Below are 26,479 nucleotides of genomic sequence, written 5' to 3'. Positions count from 1 at the left end.
TAAAGGTCTTTGTCTATGCTGTAACCTGTCTAGCTGGGGAGTTGGGAACCAAATGTGAGCCCAAATGGAGAAGCACTACATGATCATGCCCTTTTCACCCATTGGCACCATGAACAAGGTGGTGAGAAATAAGAAATGCAATGCTTTTCCTGCAATGCTGGTGCAGCAAAAAGTAAAGGCCACAGTTCTGGGATACAGATGGAGTTTCTGTGGCCACACAGATTGGTGAGGCTGGGCCCAGCCAAATGTTACTATATCGTTTTTTTTGTTACAATAATGGCATACAGGAGGTTCCTAGCTTCAGCTCCATAGCTGGCTGTACTGCAGCCATTGATAGACATCAAATGTGATGTCATGTTCCAATAGAGTGGATGGGCACTTAACCACTGATTGGGTTATGTAGCGCTTTTCAGTGTTTCCTTTGAGGTGAGTTGAAGGGCTCACTTACAGCCTCTCCAGAAATCACCTGTGTTAAGTGTGTTTACGAAAGTACAAGTGTTGGAGAACTGTAATCCCGGCCACACTGAGCTATCCAGCAGCTGGATAAAAGCATCAGCCGAATGAATGAATGTACCTCTTAGACACAATACATTCCACTGATTCCCCATTCAAAATTTAAACATATAACCACTACTACCGGTACTCATGTATTCACTGGCCCATCGTACTTGCTTCAAGGCTCCAGGATGCTGGTTCCAGGCCAGGTTGTGCAATGTCTAGTGTTGGTCCTTAGGCAACACTCTTGGTGCCAACCTTAAATGCTGCTTTGGTTACAAGCATCAGCCAATTATAATTAAGCTAAAAGGCTGGCTCATGCCGACTAGATTCTGTATGTGTACACCTATGTACCACTTAACGTATTCCCCTTACAAAATGTACACATAAAACCACTTATTACTACTCATGTATTCATTTCTAGCCCATCGTACGTGCTTCAAGGCTCATCCACAATGCCAGTCCGCACCCCTGTTTACTAATCAGATGAGTGGAGAAAGGCTCCCCTTCAGCACCTTTAATGTGGCCAGTGACTCTAATAATTTATTTATGCTATCTAAATAGTTAGAGGCTTTAGCAGCAAACTCACTTACTCTGGTCTCCACACACTGTTCTGATGTATGTTGTAATGCAGGATATGATAATTCATTTCACAGAGGGACCTCACAATTCAGCAAGGGAGCTAACTAAAAATGTGGACGACTATGGAAACAGGATGAGCGTGTGCCAAAGCATCAATAAGAAATGCTCAGAAGTGTTGAGATTTTTTACGTCCAGCTCACCAAAAGAATACCACCGGAGACTTAATTGGCCAACTATCCAATCCCTTTACACTTTAGATTAAAATAGGCTTTTGGCAACATGTCAACAAGCATGGAGTTGCTTCAGCACACCCCAACCCACTGAGAGGTCCTGCAGCCCGATTGGTCTCTTTAAACTGTGAGACTTTTTTAAAGAAAGTGTTTGCTAGAATTGTTGACATTACCACCAAATACAGGTGTATTTACTGCAATAGCGGTTATACGCTTTAGTTTATGTGCATGCTGGATTGAATGTATTTATACAGCGGTGACTCCCCTAGGAATGGGATGAAGCCAAAGATCACTGAGATATGCTATATACAAATGTTGATGAAAAAGGAAAGCAATGCATTCACTTAGAATGGTAAAAAAAAAAACGTCAGGAGTGAAGTAGGGAGACATCAACCAAGAAAAAATCATTACAGGGCCATGCATAGCAGGTATTTGAAACAGCAGCATTATGATAAGAGTAAAATGCTTGTCAGATTAAAAAGTTCATTTTTGACAAAACTTCATTGGTGTCTTGTTTACATACACTAGGTGATTTTAAGATAAGAGTTAAGAGAAACTGATTGGCTGACTGCACCTACCGCTGAAGTTGTCTGTCAATATCAATGCTTTGTTTTTGACAAAAGGTTAAGCCTGTGAGTATGGCAGCCCACCATTCCAATCTCCAATGTGGGTATTTACAAAACAAAGTTCTGGATTAATCCTTTCTCTAAATGTGGGAATAAAGATTAAAGAATCCCTCTGAGGTAGTAGGATGTCATTTTGACCTCCGCTATATACAAACCCTTCTGCTCTGTTCAATGTAATACTATTTCCCAGTGCGCCTGATCAGATCCATTAACAGCATATGAACAAAATGGCCTTGAAAGGAATTGGACCACATTGTCACATTAAGCACAAAGACAAACGAATACAGCGTTCATGCATTCTCGAACGCATCCATCACACTGACTATAGCATTCTCTGGCATAAAGTGGTCTATAATATAATGAAATGCCATATGGATGTTTATGGTAATATGAAGTGTTACATAAACAGAGTAAACAGATGTCTGACAAATTGAGATGTAAGTAGGAATACTCGAGAGGCGCACGGTTTAATTTCATCTGGTTGCTCATTCAATTGTTTATACATGTGGCAATGAAGTGCATATGGATGATGACCTACTTAGTCTGGCTGAACCGTTTCCGCCAGCGTCTATTAGCGCTGGCGTCGGCTAACAACGCTATGCCTCCATTTCCTGTTGCTGCCGTTCCCATATTGAGCTCCCCCTCAAACTAGGAAACAATTCGCTCACAGTCAACCTGTGTGCTTCTGTGCAGCGCTCTCCCTCTCTCTCTCTCACACACACACACACACACACACACACACACACACAGGGTGTGAGAAGTCACATTACTGTAGACAGAAATAATACTGTAGACAGAAATATAGTGTGGCGATACTTTGGGATAATAATATTGGCTGCGGCGGTCCGAGACGCAGCATAGCCTAGCTTAGCCTAGCCTAGCTGTCCAACTTCATTGTACAACTTCCCCCGGGCAGAAATACCCTCATAAACTCTGGAAAATGAAGCGTGGGGGTTTGAATTGAGCACCGGACCTTATAACCAGCTAGATTAAGATCCGCCGTTCCCTTTCTTTGGTGATTTACAGGACAACGGGCCGCCGATGATAATGTTTCCAGAGATAACTGCGTGACTACGTGGCTAGTTAATTCCGGTTAAGTTATCCCGTGAGCTCCTTGGGGGCTAAAGTGTATGGTGTCTTGACATGCTGGTTAGAAAGCAACACACTATGTGTATTCCTTTTTTCTTTAATAGTTTTTTTGTGGCGTTTGCGGGTTAGATTTAGCCATTTCTCTGACAGCCTCTGGACGTGAAGACGTTCCATCAAAATAAGTCCCCCCCCCCCCCGGCACTATTTTGCACGGACACCTCTGCTGTTTCCCGGGGTTAGCCCCGCCCTAGATGATTGTGATTGGTTTAAAGAAATAAAAACAGGCCAGCCCAGTTTCCCCCCCGAATAGACAGCTCTAAACGGCGTGCTTCCAGACCATACTACTTGCTGTAGTTTGGTCTGGCTTTGCGAGACTATGACCTACTTGACTACATTGCTGGAAACTAATTAACTTGAGGTACAGCCGGCTTTTAGCCAACCTTTAGTTATGTTGCAGTTCAACACAGATGTAAAATATGTTTTGATATAAGATCCGCTCCAATGTTATGAGGTTGGTTATGTTCTGTAAAAATAAACTGTATTTGTTTGGAGAGGGCTATAATGAGCAAGCTGTCTTTTCCAATGACTCCCTGATTACAGCACACAAGGTAGAAAACAATCCCACAATGATAGACATAAAACATTTCCAAAATGACTGTTGATAAACAAAATAATTAAGCAAAGCCATAAATTACAATAGATAAAAATGATAAAATCAAATTGCAGATGTGGGCTTATGAGAGGACTATTCTTAAAACAAGAGCACTCCCTTTGTGATGCAACTTTGATCAGCATCCTGAACATCTCAATAGAGACCAGTCGCTCCAATTTGAGTTGGGCCCTGAAGCATGTTCAATCTGGCAGGAGCAGGATTATTATTTATACATGAGATGGCCAGTCTTATGTTTGTCTACAAGCGTGTCTTATATGTTGTGTCGGTGAAACTTGGCATCGCAGACAGATACAGAGGAAGCTTGCCACGTGAGGCCTTGTAAAAGACCGTGTTGCTCTCTTTCGAATGGTGACAGAGCCAGTCCACTTTTTGACAGGTTTTGTTGTCACTTGACATTTTTCCTCCATCAGAAACAATGCCACTTCCATGCTAATTAACCGAAAGGAACCCACCAAGGCCTGCAAGGTGACCTCAAAGGAAGAAGAACCACTAAGATCTGTTCCTCCTTTTCAACTCACCTTCCCCAGCTAGCTTATATTTGTATATATTCTGTTAATAAAATAATTGTGTTCAACGATGTTGGTGTCTTTAATGTTGCATAAGAATACTTGTTGCTATCCTATTATATGTAAAATGCCCTTGACCTAATGGCTCATAATATGGTAATTTGGTTATAGTTATCAATGTAATTATTAATCTGACTTCAAAATTAATAGTTAGTACATGTATGAGACTGATTTAGATGATCAGCTAACAATTTCGCACTTAATATGGGTGGTGCCCCGTTTTGGACGTTAATTAGTATTCATTTCTGTTATTTTTTCTTATTTTCTTGATAGCAGGAAGTGGAGGGAAACCCCTCCGCTTCCTCTTGCTGCATTAGATGCAACTTAGAGGCATTCTGAAGTAGAAAACGTGATATTTGGTTGTGAGGATTGGGGTTAGAAATCTAGTGGTGTTCCACACCAAAAAAAGACAATCGTTGGAGCCAGAATTTCTTTCAAACAAATACATTCAGTTTATTTAATTTTAAAAAAGGAGAATAATTTATTGTTTTAATTTTAAATTTCAATTTTTTACGAGTACTACTGGGTACTCACATATACTTCAAGATGGTGCTGGTCTTTACTGCATTGAGAAGTAAGGTTGCAACTCAGTCTTTTTCAGTGGAGAATGTGTGTGTTCAGCGGTTCTGTGACTATTGCCTGTTTATCAGATTTGGCCTGTTGGATGTGTTAAGGTGTTTCCTTAAGTCTGTTCGCAGTGGGACATTGAGCTTTCAAAGCTCAGTTTAAACCCAGAGAAGAATCAGATCCAGCCAAATATCAGTATTGCTCTTAGCTGAATGCACCTCAAATAGCTGACCTTATGTAGACCCCTTAGGGACTTGAATGAGTCACTTATATCATTGATGCACTGAAAATACTGTGTAAAGCTCATGCCTTGAAGCTCAGTGACGGTCATGGTTGTGCTGTGACCCAATGCTAAGCAGGAATAATAGGTGTTTTTGATGATAATTTATTCCTTTGCTTAGGATAGTCTAAAGTGTCCAGGGGTAAACACCAGACATGACCTGTAAGAAGTAGGAGCTTGTGTAGAAATAGAAAAGACAGGTAACACTTAATACTAATGTTCATTTATAAGTCATATATAAGTCATTAGATAATGATGCAACAATCATCTACAGAACAGTTACATAAACTGTATTTGTAAATGAGTAATAGGTATTATTATGTTAGCATATCACAGATGTGTTCTAAGTCATCTATAAAGCTTTTAGTAAATCATGAAATTCTCCTTAATAAATCATTGATTACAAACCTTTCTGCATCCCTCTAATCTAAAGTATAAACCATTCATAAGCAACACATGTTTAGTAGGGTGTCCTCAACTAAAAATGCACATTGTTGAATCAACTAATTGTCAAACCAAGATATGTTTTCCTGTTTATTGATCAAATGATAAGCAAATCAATAACAAATGTAAACCAACTCAAGCTTTTAATCAACCTCCATAGTGTGAGTCAATGACTAAAGGTAGACATACATGCTTATGCCAACTCAAGAAGACACACTATAGTTGGGTCTTTTAGCCCCTTTATGTGGTTTAGGAAACATATGTGCCAATGTGGCAAATGAGAATATGGACCAATAAGCAGGAAAAAAAATCTTGATTTGACTATAGGCAAGATTTGACCAACCATATTCAACTATGTACATTTGTAGTCTAGGACAGCCCTACTACACATTTGTAGCTGATGAATGGTCTACAATTTAGATTAGAGGGATGCAGAAAGGTTTGTAAATGACTTATTAATCATCTACAAATATATATTACTGTTTTGTAAATGATTAGTTCATCATTATCTAATGACTTATACTTTATATGACGTATGCATAACTCATGAATCACTGATAAATGAACATTATTATAAAGTGTTACCATTGTAACTCTGCTCTTTTGGTCACAAGCAAGGCTCCTTGATGGGTCTTTCCACTGGTTGCTGCTGCCCTTCCAAAGACGCAATGACAGAATGGAAAAGAACTGAGAGGCTAATCCTGAAATGGCTGAGTGAATGCGGACACACACGGATGCGCTGCTAAGCCTACAGAGCTCTGATGGAGAGCTCCACTCATATATATGGATTGTATCATTATCATTCCAAGCACTTAGGTTCTAAAGCCTAACAATCTGACATTAATATAAAAAACATAGCTGGACTGCATTTAACACGGTTTGAAAGGATTGAACATGTTTTGAGTTACATCCTATGGGCCAGAGCCACAAGGAATGGAATGCGCCAGCTAATAGCACCTTGATTTGCGTAAAAAAAGCATTAGCAACTTGTCCGGTTTTAGTACTTTATCCACAGAATTTGCACAAATGATATGCCAGACCAAACACACCCAACATTTTTGGCAGATGAGCGCCTCCTTTGGCGGTTAATTGAGTGAGCAGGTCTTTTCCCAGTGTTTCTCACACCATGCACAGTTGCTTCATTGAATGGAGCAGCCATGATTTGATGTAATACGGCATCCCTTATTGATGAATCCTGAGCTTCATCAGAACTGTTTCATTTCAAAATCCTTAATGATTTTATTTTGCTAGTAATGCGCCCAACAAACAAATGACCAGCACAAAGAACCAATTGTTTTGATGTAAAACATTTAGCATACTACTAAGCACTATGTTTATTCTGCATGCATTTGGAATATGTTCACTTAGGTAAGCATGAAACAACTGAGGTCATTATATGTATAGTTTATTCTATGCCTCTATTCTTCATACTCTCATTATCTTCTGTATCACTCACCACACCTAGCATTGAGTATGGGGTATGGACTACTGTGCACAAAGCTCCTTCAGGCATGGCATTAACTAATTAGTACACCACATCGTGGTCACTATTGGGATCCAAGCTATCCCAAATTGAATACCACAATCCACCAGGCGCAACTAGAATATGATGTGCTGTTAGATTATCTATACGTGTGAAGCGCCAGCAGCATTTTAGTCAACCAAGCATTTTCTTCATTTCATTACAAAGTGCTGGATTTGTGTCAAGGTCATAGCATGTCCTTGAGGATCCATTTTCTATATGGGGTAGGAATGTGGATGAGGTCCACCGCTCCATGCTGCTGAGTTATGTTACGTAATGGGCTTTCTCTGCTCCCCACGGACTTAATGTCATTATCGAAATGCATTACCTGGATCCCCCTCCCCACCTCTTGTTCAGCTTTGTGCATTTCAGAACAGGCCATTAGAAATGGATTATAGGACATTTTCCTATGAGAACACAACTCGTCGTGACCTCTTGCCAAGCTGGACTAATGCATATCGGTGAAGGCATAATCACTCCCACGACTCATGTCAATGATCTATAGGCACTGTCTGCTACTGAGTAATACCTGGTTGGCAAGGTAATACTATTCCCTGAACTATAAACTCTTATTTTAGCTATTGTAAATAATATCAAAGATTCAGGAACTGTCATCCTTTGTTTAATCCGCTATACATCGCTCTGCAAAACCATTGGTTCTGTTGGTAACATGGAGGGAAGCGGACCTCTTTTGAGTTTTGGGAGAAATGATAGGTGTGATGATGTGGTGTATTTGTCTTCATTGGGTTTTACCTGCCACATGGCTCCCTCAGGCTTGGGTGGTAATATGTTAGTAGACCTGGGGCCATGACATTAACAGGGCAGCCCCCGCTGTAGTTCTCTTTTGCCCAATCCTGTGAAGCAGCAGAACATTCACATGACATTTACATTATGGCATTTCTTGGCACAGTCCAAAAGCCTAGTTTTGTTTTAACAATATGAGTCATGACACATGATGGCTCTCTCCAAGTTTAATCTTGCCCTGATATTATTTGATAGCACAATCCCGCGAGTTTCATTAGTACTGAGGACTACAACTCCAAGCACCCCTGTCGATTATGCAGAATTAGCCAGTAGAAGTTCCTGTTTGCAATGTAGTAATGGGTGTACAGACAACTATCAACGGTTTACATTCATGGATGTTTGATCATGATGGAGACAGATTCTCCCTGAGGAGGCTTGCAGCAGTTTAAAAACCTATACAATGGACACAACTCTAATAGCATGTTCCCCAAAATGTGCTATAATTGTTTGGGTAGACATTAGGATAGAGGAGATATTCTGTTTATATTGTGAAGTGTGAGTTGACTCTTCAGCATAATTCATGTGCATTTTCAAGTAGCAAAATAAATTGTAAAACAATATCAAGACACTCCGATACCCACTGGGATAACATAAAATCAGGCCAAATATGTCTCTCAACCCTGTACCACTAATCTATCTGTTTTCCTCTTTACAACGGGTTGAGTTGTAATTGTATTTGATACATGCATGTTCCCATTCAGTCTCTGCAAAGTGCATTCATTATGTCTCCACTAACAAGTTTCTCAATTCTTATTCATTCCATTTAAGGTTCATATAATGAAGAAAAAGAAGCCCAGGGACTAAAATAGTATACGGTATCTGCATGACTAATGTGCTGTTTCACTGTCTACGTATGCATGCATCATGTATTGGAGCTATCTAGCTATTTGCTATGTTTGTATGACAAAATGATAGTCAAGCAGGATATATAATGCATGTAATATGTGTTTTTTTCGGGTACTTGTGCTGTAGAAGCTCACATGCGTCAACAATAGGCAGTTTCAATTATTTTGAAAGTACTTGCACCCTCCATACTTTGGCATGTGTCCCATGCCCAGCATTGGTGCTGTGACAAAGTGAAAACTGAACTGAAACACCAATGTTGGCTACTTGTTCACTCCCATACTGCACTTAGTGTTTCTTTTTCCTTTGTATATAAATCACAAGTTCAGTTTTGCTGAGAGAGAGGTAGAATAATGAAACCCAAAAAATCTTTCATGTGGAATCCACGATATAAAAATATTTTTTTCGGAAAACAAAATGCTGCCTCCAACCACACCATTATTATTTCATTACATCAGACATCTGCCACCAAACTACTTACTTTCTCTTCATAGTGAATGTAAGATTCAGCCTCAGGACCTAGATACTTGACCAGACTGGTCAACACAGCGTTTCTTCTCTCTCCAGCCTGTAATCATAAGGAAATGCCTGTGTCAACATGGTACTTGCACTGCACTTGCTCATCACTCACATATATAACAGTGGGCTGCTCAAATATGAATTTCATATTCCAGAAAGCAATCCCAGCTGGACACAAGAGGAAGGCAGCAGTCAATTTGAATAACTAAAGCATGGTCAGCACATGCTCCTGGTGGTATTAGTTCACTCTGTGAGTTATGTATAAGAGTGTCTGCAGCCTGAGGACCAAAAGGACAGATTGCCATAAAGCATGCTGACCGATGTTGCAAAATGTTCAAAGATTCCTCATCTGCATGTCACTTTACTTCGCTCCTAGCACACCCTTGTCCAATAATCCGGAGCTAAAACTCATAACCTCTTAATTCAATGCTGGAAGAAGAGCAAAGAGCAAATTAAAGTATGCTGTCGAATTGCTTTCAGTGGAACATTTTATGAAATTGTAATATTCTTTAATAATAGATAATAAGTGCATGGTAAGAGAGCCAAATATAAAAAACAATACTTTTTAAGATATAAATTCAGCTCCATGATAATAACACATCCCAAACAGTGTAATATTGTGACCTTGATATCTACATACCACATTAATCAACTCTCCATAGACACAACTATTGTCTGTTTAGAAGTGAGGCATCAAGTGGGGGTTAATTATTTAGCACCCTCTGCATTTGTAACAAGTCAGGCTAATGACCTAAAGTCCAAATGAACCCATGTATAGTATATATACAATGAATGAACCCTAGAGCACAGGTTGTTCTCGAAATTATTATTATTCAATTATTATTTTCAGGTAAAACATGGAAAGGGAGAAGCCCTGGTACGAAACAAAAGATGTCAACACAGCAGGAAAGCAAGGAAAGGAAAGAGGAGAAGATACAGGCTGGCTTTGTGAAGTGTGTATGGGAAAGCAAGAGGATTACAGCTGTCAATAGCAACACTGAGTTACTGTCAGAATGTGTGAAATGTAACCGTATAGACACGAAGGGGTATAAAGCCTGCATGAGTCCACTACAAAACATGTTGCAGAAAGGAATGCATCAACACTTGATATTGGGTTGATTCTTTAACTAAACAATGTTATACAGTATTGTTTAAGGCCTTTTATCATGGGAATACTTTTTTATGCAGTGGATAACCAATACAAATCCAGTTGCTCCTCACAATTCTCTATTTTTGAGTAGATGCGCTGTTCATCCTTCCACTAGGTGCAATTAAAAATGTCTGTCGTCTTAGCTTTTTTTAGGCAAAGAGTTGACAGTTCACAAACAGAGATGAACATACAACACCTCAATACTCTCTGCAAATAGTATGAACAATCATGTTGGAAAAACAACAGAATTGCACAACACTTCAGCCATTAGGTCTTATTTTTCCCAAAGTAAACACACAGTCATTGAAAGCTGGCAGGAGGCAGGAGCATAACACTGCTCTCTACAGTATATGCTGGTCTGTTTTGGAGCTCAGGTGGTTTGCAATACCGCATGCAATTTTGATAATGATGCCCCAGAGGATTTACACAACAACATCAATGTGCCTATGCACCCTATGTTGCCTTCTGTATCTCCACACAATGTTTGCTAGGTTAATCTTAACATGCATGAGAAACGGGTAAAGCACTATGATGCGTAAAATAGAACTGGACTATCCAGCTTGCTTTTTCCATGATTCATAAGGGACCTAAGGCAGCGTTTGGAGAAATAACTTAAAATACTCTATTTGAATGAATTAATGGATGACCATGTAAAAAAGAAGCAGAACAACCAGAAAATAAATGTATATTAATTTGCCATGTCCGAAAAAGAATAGGAAGAAGCAAAAGCTTATTAAAGCCTACTCCTTCTGCACCGTTCTGTTTTTAATAATCATCAAATTAGCTTCGTATTTACATCATATCAAACACATTATTAACAAATAGCTACATACCGTATCTAAATATATATATATATATATATATATATATATATATATATACACATTTTTAGTAGACATACGTTTTTTGATTAATGAACCTGATGAGCTGCTAAGCCTAGAGCTCTCATTAATTACCCAGACTTGCTGTAAGATGTATTAGACAGTGACGTCTCATCAGGTAACTTGCAATCAGGGAATCAGATATACTGATACCGATAAGTATCAGTATATCTGATCATTTAATTCACCCACAAACCAGCTCAGCTTACAGCATGTCTTGTTATATACTGCATCAGTTGAATAATAATTACAAAACATCACACTGATGTTGGGGAAAATATTCACCAGTTTTTGTCTAATTTCCTATTCATATGCAATATGAATTAAAACTGGATGGCACAAGGCATCATTTTGTTACGAGCAGAGAACAGTTACATGTTTCAATTATAGATGAATATGGAATATAATTGCATCTGTCTCTAGATTGATAAACCATTACCTCCGCAGAGGTCCAGTGGGATGCCTGCTGGCCGGCAATGAAGCCTACCAAAGCAGCATTCCCGCTGGGGCTAGTGGCATCAAAGGTAACACAGAATGGACAGTCAGTGGAGGATCCCGCCACTATTTCCCCAGAGAAGCCCTTCTCCTTCCAAAAAGCCTGTGGAGAAACAGAGAGACAGTTCACTGCTAAATCATATATCAATAATTACAGCCATTTCCCACAAAACCCAACCAGGAGTTACATGAAGTGCCATCTCTTCAAGATTGTCACTTGAATCTAAATAAAACCTTATGGAGGTGGACATTTTATTTTATTTTTCCCTTGTTATACTTTTGTCAATTATTTGTAATCCTTCGAAATAAGGATTTCCTTCACTCATTCATGTGTGGCTTGTGAACTTTCTAAGATAGCATGGGATCGACAAATGCAGCACACATCTCATAACATAATAATATGTGTCTCTCTCGCACACCCTAGTAGCCTGCTGCAAAGCTTGCAGTCTCAGGCAACCATAAATTAAGTATGATGTACCTACTGTAAAACAAGAATTGTGGGCAGTAAAGCCTTTTTTGAGTTTGCATTCAATTACACTTCACTTTGACATGCTTTATTTATGGTGTTACAATTTTGGAGGAATTATATCAGCCTTTAACACTTCTGCTTACTATGTGGGTGTTTGTTTGTATGTGATGTGCATTTGCATATGGCAAGGACAAAGGCCAACAAAACTTTATTCATCCTTTAGGACCTTCATTTGTGTAAAAGTGTCCTACTCCACAGCAAACAACTACAACACACTACTCAGCAAAGCGCAAAGGCGGCTGCACCAGTTGAAATGGTTTGGCATGGAGACAAATACAAATATATATATATATATATATATATATATATATATATATATATATATATATATATATATATATATATATATATATATATATATATATATATATATATATATATATATATATATATATATGATATTTCCCCCCAAAAGGGCCCAATTAAAAAGATCAGGCATTTATAAGTCTGATTGAGGTGGATACAAATGTTGATGTGGCCTGCAGGGTCCTTTGGGGGAGTAACCTGCATCTGCGGCCTGAGTGTAGGGGGCTGTACTTATAGTGAAGTGTGTGTGGGAGGTCTGAGGCTATTTGTAATCCTTTTGTTTGGGTCCATCACCTGTTGATGCTGCTGAGTGGTTCAAGGTCCAGTTCAATGATGTTACTGCTCATTCTGATCATTTTAGTGAGAGGGTTGACATTTATTCTTGCTCAAGGCATCAAATCAGGCTGTTATGTTGAAGGTGAGGATGGGTTTGAAGAAAGCAAGTAGGAGTGCTTGGTTGAATAGAGAGATTGTTCAGGTAGAAGAAGTGTTGCTGACACTATTTGTTCACTATCACTTTTGAAAGTGGCTTTGTGGCCTATTTTGGTACCCACTCCAAGGTAATTTTCCACTCTCTGTATGGTCTGGGAGCTGACCTTTAGTGTGGGAATAGAGGGTGGACCTTGACAAGAATTGATGTCCATCACCGCAGTTTTTTTAGACATTGAGGTGCAGACCAGTCCTTCTGCAAGATCTTGACATTATGTTTATCTCAACCTTGAGGTGTCCTTCTCTGTTAGGGGTGTCAATGATTACCTTGTCATCTAAGTGTTTGATATACTGTAGTTGATATCTGGGTCTGAACTTCTGCAGTTGTCAGTGTATAGGGTAGGAGAACAGATGAGATAATGGAGCCATGTGGTGGTCCAATTGATTTGGTCCATGTGGAGATGCTCTGTCCATTGATTCTCACCACTTGGTGTCTCCCTGTCAGGTGGGGTTGCACTGTATTCAATGCTCTTGAAAAGTCCACAAATACCATTGTGACATGCTGTATGCTCTGGGCTTCCCAAGGTGGATGTGGAGTAGGTCAGAGTGAATGCCTACTTCCCTCAATAACTGGGTAAGAACAAGCCTCGTAAAGCTTTTCATGACCAGGTATGCTCGGGCTTTTCGGTCTGTAAGTGCTTTTCTGGGATACAGGGAAAACAATTGAGGAGTTTAATATGAAGGGGATCGAGTGCTCCACCAAGTAGTGGTTGAAGAGCTGGCAGAAAACATCAAGGCATTGAGTATATAAACAAGCTTTTATAGCAGGCGGCCACACATCTGGTCAACGTCAGGCGCATTGTTTGGTTTCATCCTCTTCAAGGTGAATTCCACCTCCCTAGGCTGCAGTTCTATATGGTTTGCAGTAGTGAGTGACATGACAGCCAGGTCAGGTGTTATCTGCCCCCTTCTCCAGTGGATTAAGACTTTCTGCTATCAACACAGACCTCACAACTGGTTAAAGTTGGATTATTAGATAGACCAGCCAGTGTCATAACCCCTTGCCAGATGTTTCAGGCTTTACCATCCTGGAAAAACCTCTTAATTTTCTTCCTCTCTCTTGGCCTCCTTTATTTGTTTGTCCAGCTGAATTAGTTTGAACTCTACTCACTATGTTCCCTGACCTAAAAGCTATTTTCCTTTCACTGAGTGTGGCCTTTGGGGCTTGAAGTGATCCATAGTTTATATTTGGAGAATATTTTAATAGTTTGTGTGGGAAATTCCATCTTCTCACAAAAAAGGGATGTAGTGAGTGACAGGCAGTGGCCTCCTCCAGACAGCTGTGAGTGACTGTACAGTCAAAGCACCCTTTTTATGTTTCACATGCATTATTGTCCCATACGTTCACAGTTTCCTGGACAACGCTCTCTCTGTAACTGTGCGGTAGACAAGGATGAGATGGATGAGGTGATGGTGCGCAGTGCTGAGCGGTTCTAAAAGATGGAGCTTTATATGCTTTTATTTTGACATTTTAAAAAACACATGTCTATTTTCTATTCACCCCTGGTGGCTTATTTAACGTATTGATGGTACATTGGAAACGTACAGCAACCAATTGAGTAAAATAAAACAACCTCTGAATTAGAATCAGAAAAAACTGTAGTCATCCCAAGATGGGCAATGTAGTTCACATTTCCCAGTCTCACAATACAATTTCATTTAATAATACTATTAATAGCAGTAAGAGGTAGACAAAAACATATATCAACAGCAGTCCAACAAACACATTCAACTCACAGTCCACTGATCTTGCAATCTCCCAAGGATTGCTTTAAGAATAAACAAAGCACATTCTTTCAACGCAATTTTGCACAACATTAAAAAGACATATAGTAGAAACTATTGAAGTAGCGAAAATCCCTCAAAATAAAATGAGATTAAGGACCCTTTGCTGTTAAAACAAACAACTCTTTTTCCTGTTATTACAGATGCATAGCATGCTGGATAAGGTTGCAGTTCTGCAAACACACACCATTATGGAGGATCCTGACCTCAGCAGATCTTCTTCAGGTAGTTGTTATGAGTATTATTCTTACCTCAAGGCAGGACAACTGCTGCCATCCATCACCTGACACCTGGGTTTGCCTACATACCATGCACACATAGGGTTGTCAGGCTATAGAATTGGTTAAAGTTCAGTATTGTGCGTCCCAATTTCACGTAAGTTCCATATACAGTACTGCCAAAGACATTCAGCTGTTGAAGGCATTGCCTAACTGGGAGGAAAGTTGTCAAATGTCAAATGTGAGACCAAGCCTGGGGCTGCCTCTAAGGACCTGCATCCCTAGAGAGACAAGCTTCTGCTACTAAGATTGTCCATCACTGGTGATGAGATCATCCAAGGCAGCTGGATGCTGAATCAACTATTTATGGTTAAATTGCTTAATCTTTGGGCTTGAGCAGTGTAAGTCAGTTTTGTTTTCTTCTAGTAAAGAGATGTCTGCTGCCATCAGCTACCATAGTGTCTCATTTCTTCCGGCACTGGGTTTCAGCAACCACTTTCCTCTGAAATGGCAATGTCCAGCACTAAACTTGCTCTTCCCTTCCCGTGACTGGAGATTTCTGGTGATTTACCCGACCATCCCACCCCTAGATCACTAACTGCATTATTATAGAAGGAAAACGCAGTGAAAAAAGGTGAGTTACATCACCCTGTCAACGTGCAGTTTCTGACCTGTATGAGACTCTGCTGTCTCTTGTCCTAATGCAGTCTAACTGTCTGAGCCTTGGATGCATCTTAGTACAAAAACATTTGCAAGCACACAAGGTGCAAAATAATGACCAAGGTCATTTATCTTAGAACACAACTTAAGGAATAGTTGTCTCAATGGTTTTGTATTATGTAGTAGTATTATTGAAACCAGCACATCACAACCATTTATATCCAATGCTACTGTGGAAAAAACGCCATTCAACCTTAGGCATCGGATTAATAAGGGCTTCAACTACAACCAGATGTGTCCTTTAAAAACTGATCAGTTTCTCACCACACTGTGGCTGTCCTTTACCCACAGCCTCATTCAGACGCATAGCAAATATATATTAAAGAGGAAATCTCCTTTATTTCACATTTACATGTACTGGACTAAAATGAGCACTCAAGACCAACGAGATATTTAGCTTCCATTACAAGTCACTCCTAAGGTATAACAATGGTTGAGAATGATAATGATCACTGTGTGAGGTGTCTCAGCTATGAGGAAATGAAGTATTGCAACTGCTTGAATTAGTCTCAATATGAAACCTACAAATGGATGCACAACCTCAATCCATGTTCAGTCTCATAGTGATCACTGTGAGAGATTATCACATTTTCTTGGTTGTTTGCAGACCGGACTTTTTCACAGCAGATATTTTGTCTTTTCATGACACACTACAGTGCATACATGTACATTTGTCCTGTTTGTCTCTTGTGTGCTTCTGTCCTGTCTTGTGCTTCTGTCCTGTGCTGTGCATGTTAGTGTCTAAATCAGGGGTGTCCAAACTTTTTTCACTGAGGGCCACATACAGAAAAATCTACGAAGGGCCGGGCCACTTTGCAAAAATAACACATTTATCAGGACATGTAGCTGCTCTGATGTTTAGTTTCATAGTGTCTTCGTAAATTGTAATCCTTCTTCACGGCAACACTTTACTTGCACATTAAAAAGATACATCCCCCCTCTTGTTAAATGCCATTAATACACTCAGTGTTTTCTGCTTTTACGTCTAATGTCCAGCTTGGTGAAAATAGTAGCCAGCCGAGATCCCGCCCCTCCAAGGGGGGTCCGGGGGTATGCCCCCCCGGGAGATTTTTTTAAGTTTTTAAAGTGAAATGCATGAATCTGGTGCACTTTGAGAGGGAAATTAAGAGGCTAAAGCTGAAGAATTTTGTATGAAAAAAAATGTAAACACTGTGTCAGATGAATTAGAAGCTATTGGAGAAGGACACATGGATTTTCCATAATAATATTAATTTAAATTAAAATATTATGCAGGGTCCTCTGGGATGGCCTTGGTGCTCTTTTTCTTTTATGGGACATATTTCTCTGTAATATAATGAGTGCATTTAGATTATTTAAAAATTAAAAGGGCCATATTACATTATATTTTTTAAATGTGCCAAGGGCCAATCAGTCAGTTTTGACACCCCTGCACTAGTGGGTTAACTAAGAAATGCAAAAAAAAAAAAAAAAAAAAAAAATTTTTTTTTCAAAGGGCCATATTGCATTATATTTTTTAAATCGGCCGCGGGCCAATAAAAAGCGGCCGTAGTTTGGACACCCCTGGTCTAAATGAATATGTTAGTGCTGCACGTTTGTGCTGCATGTCTGTGCTTTATGCTGCTGTATATGTTTGTGCTTTTATTGTAGGTGTGTTTGTCCTGCTCTAATCTACTGTTTTGTGCACTTTCCTATAATGTTTAATGTACGATGTGTTTTATTGTCTGCTTATTTTATTGTTTGTTTGCCATTGTCTGTCAATTCGTTCTTACTATGTGTTACTGTATTTTCTGAGTCGACCATGTTGTTTTTTTAATCTGTGTGTACACATGCATTTTATTTCTGTAAGTTTAGGTTGCCTTTTGAATATCTAACATCTCTGGCTCACTTACAGTTTGACTGTTGATTAGTGTGCAATGTCCCTGAAATAAACCAATAAATAAAATACACTCATATTGTGGATCAGTGGCGTGCACAGGTAGACCTGAAGTGGTGCTGAAGCACCTGCCCTTTTCCCCTGGCCGAATCGAGTGCCCTTTTGAAAAAAAAAAAAAAATCTGAAAGTTTGTTTTTTATTTTTTTACAGTGTATGTGGCCCATGCCGAAATTATCATCTATAAATGCTCAACGATTAAAAACGTTTGACAATAATGCCCCAATAAATATGCCCCCCCTCCTCTTCCTCCGCACACACTTCCTTTGTCAACGTGAACGCGCAGAGTGGACACAAACCACCGGAGGCACGTTGCCGCAGCGCAGCTGCTGCACATACACACCTACTCCCCGGCCTGTCTTGCCCCACCAGCAAGGTAACACATACATGAATGGAGTCAAGAGTGTATTGTTTGCCCCCTAAGCCTCAGTTGCCAAGCTATAACTTGCATTTATTTGTCTCTGTTTTAAAGTAGCCTCTATCATGCAGCGCCACACAGCTGAGCATAAATTAGCCAACTGTCCTGCTACAAGCTAGCCCAACAAAAAAAAAATAGATATGACGTGATGAACACAACTAATGTCGGCGGAGTTTGTCATTGGTCCAGCATGTGAATCTATCAGTATGCTGAATATTTAGTGTTGTTTAGGTTTACTTTAGGCTATATAATTAACACTTCACTTGCAGTAATTTATTTGCTAAATGACAAACAGGCAATTCCCAATTGCCTGCAGAAAAAGTAGCCTTGTGCCTTGTTGTAATGTAACCAAGCAGTCTTATTCATATGGTTGGTCTCTTTTTATTTACAAATTGCAGTATAATGCCTTGAAAGGAGAGATTAAAAAAGGAAAAACAAAGGGAGCTACAGCAGGCAGCCCAGGGGAGCAGCTCTCTGCTCTCCTGGATGAAAGCATCCACCAGCAGCAAGGAGGAAGATGAAGATGAAGGGTCAGAGTCAAGACCAGAGTCATGCTAACTGTTCAGGGCCTTTTAAAGCTCAGATTTTAATGTTGAACTGTTCCTCAAATGTTATTGAAATATCTTAAAAGCTATCCACACATTTTATTTTAACTACGCAAAGTGGGTTGGTGGTACTAAATCAGTCATGAAGCTATATAAGCTGTAGAAGTACCCTTACAATGATTTGGTCATTCATCGATAGAATATATTGTGCCCTTTTTTTTTGCACTGAGCACCTGCCCCCCGAAATGTCTGTGCACGCCACTGTCGTGGATTGAAAAATGACGGAGGGAAAGCAAGTACAACATGTCGTAAAGAGAGTAATTATTTAGTAGCTATCAGTGCACTGGGTATGTCTGACCCTCAGCTGCTATTGTCAGTTATGTGTGCTTCATGTGTATTATGTGTCTCTCTCTCTGCCGATGGCTGTGCACTCCCTGTCAGACGGACACATATGAAAAGAAGAACATTATGTCAAATAAACCCTGATCTGGATGAGTGACTAATGATATCATAAGACTGGCATGAGACCAAGGCACAAATCTCATAGCTGTTTCAATGCGCTCTGATGATTTGTATGTTCACCGCAGCAGACACATTTAATCTACTAACAAGGTGCACAGGCATTTGGTTAATTAATTGTGCGGTTGTCAAGTGCAAAATGGAAAAGATTAAACAAATCAAATTTCCTGTGCTGGAGGCTATTTTGTACAAAGTGTTGAGAAGAAAAAGATGGTAACGCCACTGATTTTTGTATGGGAACCTAGAGTTGGATTCCAGGTCAGGGTCAGGCAAGTGAGGGTCCTTAGACCTTTAGGCTGCTTCAGGTGATTGCAGTCTTGCCGCAATATTAAGACCCGGTAGAAGTTTCAATAAATAAACATAACATTATAACTCTACTCAGGCTTCTACTTTTGCTTCCAATACAATTCACTTCTACTAGTCTTCTACTTTTTCTACTAGTTTTATTTCAGGGGAGCTGCCGCACCCCAAAATGACTGGCCTCATTCAAATTAATGAGAATAGGAGTGGTAGGATCAGTAACCAGGAAGTTGCTGGTATCTGCGAAAAGACATATTTCAATGTGCCTTGGGTAAATTGACTAACAAAGATAACGTAATACCTCCGGTTTCGCCGCACTACCTGATTTGGTGTGAATAAAGCCTTAATGCTAACTGCCTACCTCACGTTGTAAATCACTCTGCTTAAAAGCGTCTGCTAAATGGCATGCAATGAAATGTAATCAATAGAAAGAAAGAAAAATTAACTGGTGTAGGTAAATCAATGTATATTTGAAAACAAGTTTCACCTCTCATTTACTGATGCCAAGACCTGTTCTACACGCATTCTACATGAAAGAAAACATTGCCAGTGAAAATATGATTTCAAATGAATAGATTTCAAATGTATACTGTATATATAGTCAGGACTGGATACATATGTGTTCAGGCATTTTGATAAAGTCTTGTGTATAGTTTACATTAAAAAAGCATGACCCCTTTTCCAATACATTTGCACCATGTATGCTGTATTTTACAAACAAGATAACATCTTCTGCTTATTTGCACCAAATCCCACTTATCAAAACAACTGCTATACTATACATTTGCATGCAGAATAGGACTCACCTGTAATTTGCAGGCAATAATCAATTGTGAGACGTGACGCTGCCACCATTTGCAATGTGTGAGTAAACAGCTCTTGCAAATTGGTTTCTATGAAATGGACCCCTGGATTGCGAGTGTAAAATATCAAATTTGACAAGCATATGGCATAATGTAATGTGTTATTATTTGTATTGAATTTTGAAATCAATCCATTATGCATGCTGTTCTATGTACTATTATATTAAAATAACTTCACATAACAACCAATTGTAAGTATGGCCAATTTAACAATACACCATAGCCAATCTACTTCATAAACAAAATCATTGTTTCCCTTACGGATGTGATGGCTATAACATTATTTAACCCCCCGGGGAAGACAAATATGTAAAAGCAGCAACAACTTTTAAGGCAAAAAAGAATGATTTTTTGAAATGATTGTTTCTTCATTTGTATCATCATGAAATGATTCATGTAAACGCCTGTTCACTTCTGATTTATCTGTAGTGACTCACCGTCTGGTAGGTAATTATGAATTTCATCAGGTGGCCCACAGGCATGTTCTGGGTAAGATATTCTCTCTGGCTGGGCAGAACTGGCTCGTAGTGGATCTTTGCTGTTGGTAAAAAAAAAAAAATCCAGTCTCACTATAAGGTGTAGTTTTTATGCAACATGTATTATGACAAATCTACACTTTATTTGACCGACAAAGTAAGAAAGGGACGTAAGAACATGTGAAGATGGATAGCGCTTGTGTGCTAATTCCTGTATTGATCAGAATGGTTTCATCTTGAATCATAAGCATTAAGGCCGTCTTGCAAAGAAATCCCCCATGACCTCATACTACTTTGGCTATTGCTGCGCTCCAGAGTACTAATCACAGCACTTAGGTCTGTAAAAGGCTCCATCCCACTGATGTGAGAGCAGTCAAGTAACTTCATCAGTTCCGTCAGAGGTATAGGGCATGTCATGCATGCAGAGGAGCCAGCTCTGCTACATTGTGCTTTTTGCTCTGGCGAGTGAAGCGACGTCTGGCCAAAAGCCAGGCTTTTAACGAATGAACCAGTGGAAGATGTGAAACATCATTTACAAACTGTCAAGAGGCTGTCAGCAAGCTAAAAATAATGCCCTTAATGCTAAAGAAAATTGATGAGCCCCGAGCAGTAACGTTGAAAAACAGTGACATGATAAGTGACTCCAAACAAATTTGACATGGTCACTTAGACGTTCAAATGACAGCACTGTGCTGATGACATAGGACCTGTCAAGCGGTATCATATCCATAATTCTACTTGTTTTGACACCGCAAAACATCATAGTTGATAGCAGAAGAAGCAAAAAAAAAAAAACCTTCGACCTCATTATTTGTCAGGCTGATGTTAAATTGTCTGAGGCAAAATGAGACATATTCTGACGTGTTCATACATGCACAAATCTGCTGTGACACTTTAGAGGAACTTCATCACAACAGAGCCTCACAGCTAAATTGAGATAATGTGAATAAACAGGTTCAATGGGATGGCAGTTTTAGTTTATGTGACTAGATAACATATAAGCGATTAAGCACACCCGTCTGGTTGTGTCTACTTGAAGGATAGATAGATGATATAGGCGCTGTGCTGCTTGTACACAGACACTAATGTAGCAGCGGTGACACAATAAGACTCTTGCCATGCATTCTTTCTGGCACCCTGCAATTTCCACACTTCAATTTGAACTTTTCAAAAGCACTACACTTTGGGAACCTTCTGAAAAAGTGCCCTTAATTACAAACTCTATGTTGGGTCTTTGTATCTCCACAGGGCAAATACTGAGGATTACTTCCCTGTCGAGATAACTATAGGGGAGAACGGGGGAATGGGATGCATCGGGTAATGTGAGACACCCCCTGTATCTAGGCAATCGAACACATTTTTGGTCATGTGAGATATGTGTTTTCAAGCCCCTCTCATTTCCCCTTGGCCATGAAAGAGAGGACCTCATGGTGATGTTGTAAGCATGTTTTTTTCACAAAAATGTCTTTTTTGCATGTGAAAGTAAATTTTCTTGCTGTCAACTTAATCGATTGTTGTGCCAAAGCAAATTGATTCAGGAAGAAAAACTTCTATCACACATGTTGATGAACTACCAACATACGTATGAAACCATGTGATGATGATAACTGAAGATTAGCCTGAATTGCTGAGAGAGGTTGTTTTTTCTCAAATTGTAGCAGTGGGGTAAAGTGAGACAAATGCTATGGGGTAAAGTGAGACAGTGTCTACGCCCTCTTTTAATGAATCCATTATATTTGAGGTGTAGTTTGAATAAGACAAAAGACAATGTGGGCTGGAGGTGGGGGTTGATGTTTGAAGGGGTGTCAGCAAGGGCATGGTTTGGCACGTATGTATGTGGGGGACAGGAGAGTGACCTTTAACATCAATAGACTCTAGTAATATGTCTTTATTCAATGAATGATCCCAATAAAACAAATGCAGAAAAATATTATTCAAAGACTGAAAAGATGGAAAAAGACAGCTGGGTCTAGTCCTGTGTTCTGAGTCCCAGGCTGTTCTAGCTGGTTCTGATTGTTCTTTGCTCTGACCCCCAGACAATAGCTGGCTCTAAGGGTCCTCTGTTCTGACCCTCAGACTGTGTTTTAATCTTACTGGTTGTATCTGTAATTTGAATGTTAATTATTGAATATTAATTATATGTTGTATTTGATCAGAGTTAATTTCAAGTGTTTAGAATTTTGTTTTGCTTAATTGACCAAACCCCATGATTATGTTACTAGTCCGACATTAGTTTTGGAATATTTGTTTTTCAAGCTTGCTGTCAGGATTCTAACTGTTACAAACTGTGTTGTTATGGTAGTTTCAGAGTGGAAAAAGTAAGTGGATCAGTTTACCCCCTTTTTCTGATTTTTCTGGTCTGTCTCAGTTTACCCCACAGCTGGGGTAAAGTGAGACATAAGACAACTTTTTTTAAAACAAACATATTTTCTCTGCCCTTTATCTTGAATAAATTCTGCTAATGCCCTTTTCTAGGAAACTTCCTGAATTAATGGGAAATGTGTAAATTTGACTGATTCATTTTAGTTCGCTTAGAGGGGAACAAATTAAAAAAGTGTCTCACATTACCCCGTTCTCCCCTACACACTTGAGAAATGACCCCCAAAAATCTTCAATATCTAAACAGTCTAGTGTTTGTTGATAGTTTGATGTAGGTTACCTTCAAAAACCTACAAAAAGGAGGCACATTCAGTATGAGTCTGTCTGATACTCACAACTAGAGAAAATAATGATGTTCTTCCAAATATATTGTATTTACTCAGGGGGTAGGTGAGGTCAATAGGAGTGTATCATGTGTAACTAACAGCATGGCTCAGAAGGCAATGCTGGTCGGTCAACCACTTTGGTCTATACAGAAATAGCTCGGGATGGATGGCCATGACATTTCCCACAAAATACCTTGACTTTTCTTTCTGGTGCCACCTTAAGGTTTTTTTTTTTGTACGTGGAATGTCACAACAAACAAAAGTTGGAGGGATTTACATTGTGTACTAGCCAACACATGTTAAATCAAATACCTAGACTCTGCCATATGTAGGCCTACTACAAAAGTGAACATAGCCATTTTAGAATGATACAAACCATATGTATGATGCCTGAACCATCCAAGTCATTTGAGTCTCTGCTCTAGTTTACCCCCGACGATGGGAGTTGAAAGTCAAATAAAGACTAAAGAATAAAGAGTTTATCCTTTGAACAGAGGTGGAGGGAATACAGATAAAGCAAGGTCTCTCTTTTTTTTCTTTTTTCACAACTGTATTCAGTGCCACGGATTCTCATGTGTCAGTTCATCACAGTGCTTTTTGCATCCCTCTGTCATCTTTGGAAAAAAAAACCTGCAGCTGCAAGTTCAAGAGTGTCTGGCGGCTCCCCGATCAAATCTGCAACAACGGCTGCTGCTTCTGGATGCTTAACATTCTGACTTCTAAGGCCGCTGCTTTCGCCCTCCGCCTGGACTGTAGGGCTTTTTTTTCTAAGAGTCTTTTCATCGTCTCTCCCTCAGTCCATCTTAATCTTACTTTCTCCCTTCTGAAACACTCTTGGCATTTGATCCTCTTTCTACTACGTTTTTTTGTATGAAAAAAAATATATTAAAAAATACAGCCCCGGACATCGTTGACCTTAGCTTTTTAGTAATTTCCCCCCGTCACTGGCCTGCGACTCACGTCGGCGTTACAGTAAAATGGGCTTGAGAGTGTCCCATTATGTTCTCACTCTGAACCGTTATCACTCTCACTGTCTTTGACTGTCAGAAGAAAGGATGAGGGATGTGAAAGATGAATAGGCCACTCAAACCAAGTCATAACATCAAAGGGGAAGATGAAGATGATGATGATGATGATTCAGAGATGCAGTTTTCCGAATGAAAATGTATAAAGGGTGATGGTTGTAAAGGAACTTTTAAACGGTATGAAAAACAAATAGCTTAAGCAATAGCTGGGGTTGGGGTTTGAGTTCATGGCTATATGCCTGTGTATGCTGTGGAATTGGATCATCTCTTTCATCCTGTAAAGCCAAAAGAGCATTGCCACGGGGTATGATGTCCATACTTGTTGTGGAGAAAAATAAGACAAGGTAATTCCATAAACAAAGATACATAAGAACCTGGCATACCATATACACAGGTAGGTATCTAGATGGAAGGTCAATTCAAAGGAATGAGGCACTAACGGGAGATGGATACAATTTGCCAACCACTTAATCCAAAAATGGAGTCTACGGGCTCCTTACATGACAGTTCTTTTATTGAATTATGTACGTGGGCCCTTGACACTCATTGAAATTGAAGGCATGGCAACAGCCTTACACACCCTCCCCCATCTCCACAGACAGACAGGCAGAAACACACACGCACACACACACACACACACACACACATATGGTTCTTACACAAATAGAATCAAAGAACCGATGACCCTTCTGGTTATAATAGCCCTCATTAGTTTAGGAATTCATTTGGTTCTGTGGTTCTGTTTTAATCTCCAAGAAATGAATAGCTGCCTGGACAATATGTGGTACGTACACTCAACAAAAATATAAACGCAACACTTTTGTTTTTGCTCCCATTTTTCATGAGATGGACTTAAAGATCTAAAATTCATTCCAGATACACAATTGTACCATTTCTCTCAAACATTGGGTAACACTTTATAATAACTATCCGTTGTAACTCGTTAATAGATCATTAGTAAACTCTTAATTAATGATTATTAATGATTTTTTAAGTGTTTGATTAGCAGTTTGTTAAGGATTTATAACAATGGTAGATAGTTAATAGTTTAATAATTGAATCAGTTCATCTGGGAGGTAATCCGAGATTAACTGATCACGTCACGTTCAAGTCCATGGCATGCACAGTGTGTATTGAGTTTATTTAAAAATATTTGAAAATGGGGCTGCCCTCAGTTGCCCATGCACTGTGTATAGTCTATAGCCTATTTCAGACTCGTCGGTATCTTGGATTACCTCCCAGATGAACTGATACAATTATTAAGCTATTAACTATCTACCATTGTTATAAATCCTTAACAAACTGCTAACAAACACTTAACAAATCATTAATAATCATTAATTAAGAGTTTACTAATGATCTATTAACGAGTTACAACGGACAGTTATTATAAAGTGTTACCAAACATTGTTCACAAATCTGTCTAAATGTGTGATAGTGAGCACTTCTGCTTTGCTGAGATAATCCATCCCACCTCACAGGTGTGCCACATCAAGATGCTGATCTGACATCATGATTAGTGCACAGGTGTGCCTTAGACTGTCCACAATAAAAGGCCACTCTGAAATGTGCATTTTTTTGCTTTATTGGGGGTCTGGGGACTCAGAACCAGTCAGTATCTGGTGTGACCACCATTTGCCTCATGCAGTGCAACACATCTTCTTCGCATAGAGTTTATCAGATTGTCAATTGTGGCCTGTGGAATGTTGGTCCACTCCTCTTCAATGGCTGTGCGAAGTTGCTGGAGACGGCTTATGGTGGAGAAATGAACATTCAATGCACGAGCAACAGATCTGGTTGACATTCCTGCTGTCAGCATGCCAATTGCACGCTCCCTCAATGCTTGTGGCATCTGTGGCATTTTGCTGTGAGACAAAACTGCACATTTCAGGGTGGCCTTTTA

The 26,479-nt window shown here is 39.5% G+C and overlaps 1 protein-coding gene across 1 annotated transcript in view; it reads right to left on the bottom strand.

Annotated features, from left to right (window-relative positions):
* LOC307265073 (putative flavin-containing monoamine oxidase A) overlaps positions 1-26,479 on the bottom strand; it is a gene marked incomplete at both ends in the record, with an annotated part of 38,123 nt that overhangs the window by 1,325 nt on the left and 10,319 nt on the right. Inside the window, 4 exons of the mRNA XM_080046643.1 lie at positions 7,828-7,928; positions 9,203-9,289; positions 11,711-11,869; positions 20,808-20,908. Of these exons, the coding sequence (XP_079902769.1) occupies positions 7,828-7,928; positions 9,203-9,289; positions 11,711-11,869; positions 20,808-20,908 (448 nt within the window). The remainder of the gene's footprint in view (positions 1-7,827; positions 7,929-9,202; positions 9,290-11,710; positions 11,870-20,807; positions 20,909-26,479) is intronic.

The sequence above is a fragment of the Ammodytes marinus genome (assembly GCF_949987685.1).
Source record: "Ammodytes marinus genome assembly, chromosome: 18".
Classification (NCBI taxonomy): domain Eukaryota; kingdom Metazoa; phylum Chordata; class Actinopteri; order Uranoscopiformes; family Ammodytidae; genus Ammodytes; species Ammodytes marinus.
This window is presented reverse-complemented; position numbering and strand designations above follow the sequence as displayed.